The 3,238-nt window shown below is 48.8% G+C and overlaps 1 protein-coding gene across 1 annotated transcript in view; it reads right to left on the bottom strand.

The window, feature by feature from the left end:
- Positions 1 to 368: 368 nt before the first annotated feature.
- Positions 369 to 3,238, bottom strand: part of LOC124022867 — a 4,267-nt gene continuing 1,397 nt past the window's right edge. The window contains exons 3-4 of the mRNA XM_046337553.1: positions 1,609 to 1,664; positions 369 to 1,062 (exon numbers count right to left, since the gene is read on the bottom strand). Coding sequence (XP_046193509.1) covers positions 493 to 1,062; positions 1,609 to 1,664 — 626 coding nt within the window. The 3' untranslated portion in view covers positions 369 to 492. The remainder of the gene's footprint in view (positions 1,063 to 1,608; positions 1,665 to 3,238) is intronic.

Raw genomic sequence — 3,238 nt, 5'->3', positions numbered from 1 at the left:
GGTTGCAAGTTCAAATCCCCGAGCTGACAAGGTACAAATCTGTCATTCTGCCCCTGAACAGGCAGTTAACCCACTGTTCCTACGCTGTAAATTGGCCGGTTCCGGAAGCTGTTTAGTGTCTTGAGTTGGAAAACAGACCATCAAACAATCTACACAATGACACAAATCTCTCGCTCGCTCTGTAGAGGGGCACGAACAGAGAAGATTGGATTGGGGGGGGGGTGAAGAATGAGGAGAGAGAGGGTAGTCTAAGTAGCCATTGTGTATTCTAGTATTTCTGTGTCTCAGTCAGCTCACAGCAACAACAAACATCACAGTTTCCCAAAAACCATAGTTTAAAACACATTGACTTTATTAAATGATGGGGACTAAAGTTCACCAAAACAGGCTAAAGGATACAAAGGAAGGGACTTTATTCTTTAACAAATAAAAAAACACTGATCAACTGTATTTCAGACTTAACACGATGCCCTCGGCCTCGCTGTGAAGCCTTTACGACCCAACACTGATCCCAGATCTGTCCGAGTCTCGGAGCTGCAGCTTCAGTTGGTCGTAGAACGTTTGGTCACGAGCAGTGGCGCCGGTGGCCATTTTGGGTCCGTTCACGTCGGCCATTTTGAGCTCGTTCACGTCGGCCATTGTGGGTCCGTTCACGTCGGCCATTGTGGGTCCGTTCACGTCGGCCATTGTGGGTCCGTTCACGTCGGCCATTTTGGGTCCGTTCACGTCGGCCATTTTGTGTGGAGTCATGATGGCGAGCACTGCCAGAGCACAGAGCACCAACACTAGGTGAACCATGTAGATAACTACACGGAGACAGGACACTAGCACAGACAGAGACAAGCTGGCGATACAGCAGGGCCCGGCCAGCAGGAGAAGGACAGTGTAATACAGGGAGGAGGAGATGAGGGTCAGAGAGGAGAAGAGGAGTTTAACCATCACAGAGACCAGCCAGGAGTAGACAGAAAGAGGGGAGAAGAGGAGTTCAACCATCACAGAGACCAGCCAGGAGTAGACAGAGAGAGGGAAGATGAGGAGCCTGGAAATGGCCAGAGGTAGAGCCTGAAAAATGGACAGAACGATAAGTTACTTCTCTTCCCCAGTCTTGAATATTTCAGCCCATCTACAACAAAATGGTCCCCATCTTCAACGTGCATGTACACAAACACGATTGGGCAGCATCATGATTCCCCCCCAGTACATTATAGACTGACCTGATCACAAACACTCCCCCAGTACATTATGGACTGACCTGATCACAAACACTTCCCCCCCAGTACATTATAGACTGACCTGATCACAAACACTCCCCCCAGTACATTATGGACTGACCTGATCACAAACACTCCCCCAGTACATTATGGACTGACCTGATCACAAACACTCCCCCAGTACATTATGGACTGACCTGATCACAAACACTTCCCCCAGTACATTATAGACTGACCTGATCACAAACACTCCCCCCCCAGTACATTATAGACTGACCTGATCACAAACACTCCCCCCCCAGTACATTATAGACTGACCTGATCACAAACACCCCCCCAGTACATTATAGACTGACCTGATCACAAACACTTCCCCCCCAGTACATTATAGACTGACCTGATCACAAACACTTCCTGGTTGGATGACATCAGACCTGTGGGCATTCTGAAGCCCTGAGGGGAAGAGAGAGGTGAAGGGTTAACATTTACACAGCAGAGAGTAGTGGGGGGGGACACATGTTCAATAGTGCATGTCGTGTGGAAACATCAGTTGTTGAGGCCCCAGCTAACAATCGTTGGTAGAAAGAACCCGTTTGTGATGTCACCCGGAACGTTCCCTTGACGTTCGAGGGTCTAGTTGTCCCTCCCCCCTCCCTAACAATCGTCCAGTTTTATCTGAGGGTTAGCAATTCCCATGGTAACCACGTTCTGGGTAAGGTGAAACTGGACAACGGAACATTCTCCCGACATTCCCATGGTAACCACGTTCTGGGTAAGGTGAAACTGGACAACGGAACATTCTCCCGACATTCCCCATGAAACATGTTACGTTCCCCAGTTTCTGTGTTGTGGTTTTGTTTGCGTTTCAGGAAATGGCTTCCTGAAACCCCCCCCACCAAGCAGCTGATTGATACAGCTGTAAAAGCCAGTGTTCCTTTGTTAGAGAGAGCTGATTAGCATGTCCTGTGTTGGTTGTTACTGAGAGAGAGAGAGAGAGAGAGCTGATTAGCATGTCCTGTGTTGGTTGTTACTGAGAGAGAGAGAGAGAGAGAGAGAGAGAGAGAGAGAGAGAGAGAGAGAGAGAGAGAGAGAGAGAGAGAGAGAGAGAGAGAGCTGATTAGCATGTCCTGTGTTGGTTGTTACTGAGAGAGAGAGAGAGAGAGAGCTGATTAGCATGTCCTGTGTTGGTTGTGGCTGAGAGAGAGAGCTGATTAGCATGTCCTGTGTTGGTTGTGGCTGAGAGAGAGAGCTGATTAGCATGTCCTGTGTTGGTTGTTACTGAGAGAGAGAGAGAGAGAGAGAGAGAGAGAGAGAGAGAGAGAGAGAGAGAGAGAGAGAGAGAGAGAGAGAGAGAGCTGATTAGCATGTCCTGTGTTGGTTGTTACTGAGAGAGCTGATTAGCATGTCCTGTGTTGGTTGTGGCTGAGAGAGAGAGCTGATTAGCATGTCCTGTGTTGGTTGTGGCTGAGAGAGAGAGAGAGAGAGCTGATTAGCATGTCCTGTGTTGGTTGTGGCTGAGAGAGAGAGCTGATTAGCATGTCCTGTGTTGGTTGTGGCTGAGAGAGAGAGCTGATTAGCATGTCCTGTGTTGGTTGTTACTGAGAGAGCTGATTAGCATGTCCTGTGTTGGTTGTTGCTGAGAGAGAGCTGATTAGCATGTCCTGTGTTGGTTGTGGCTGAGAGAGAGAGCTGATTAGCATGTCCTGTGTTGGTTGTGGCTGAGAGAGAGAGCTGATTAGCATGTCCTGTGTTGGTTGTGGCTGAGAGAGAGAGCTGATTAGCATGTCCTGTGTTGGTTGTGGCTGAGAGAGAGAGCTGATTAGCATGTCCTGTGTTGGTTGTTACTGAGAGAGAGAGAGAGAGCTGATTAGCATGTCCTGTGTTGGTTGTGGCTGAGAGAGAGAGCTGATTAGCATGTCCTGTGTTGGTTGTGGCTGAGAGAGAGAGCTGATTAGCATGTCCTGTGTTGGTTGTGGCTGAGAGAGAGAGCTGATTAGCATGTCCTGTGTTGGTTGTGGCTGAGAGAG

Source organism: Oncorhynchus gorbuscha, unplaced genomic scaffold (genome assembly GCF_021184085.1).
Source record: "Oncorhynchus gorbuscha isolate QuinsamMale2020 ecotype Even-year unplaced genomic scaffold, OgorEven_v1.0 Un_scaffold_1460, whole genome shotgun sequence".
Classification (NCBI taxonomy): Eukaryota; Metazoa; Chordata; class Actinopteri; order Salmoniformes; family Salmonidae; genus Oncorhynchus; species Oncorhynchus gorbuscha.
This window is presented reverse-complemented; position numbering and strand designations above follow the sequence as displayed.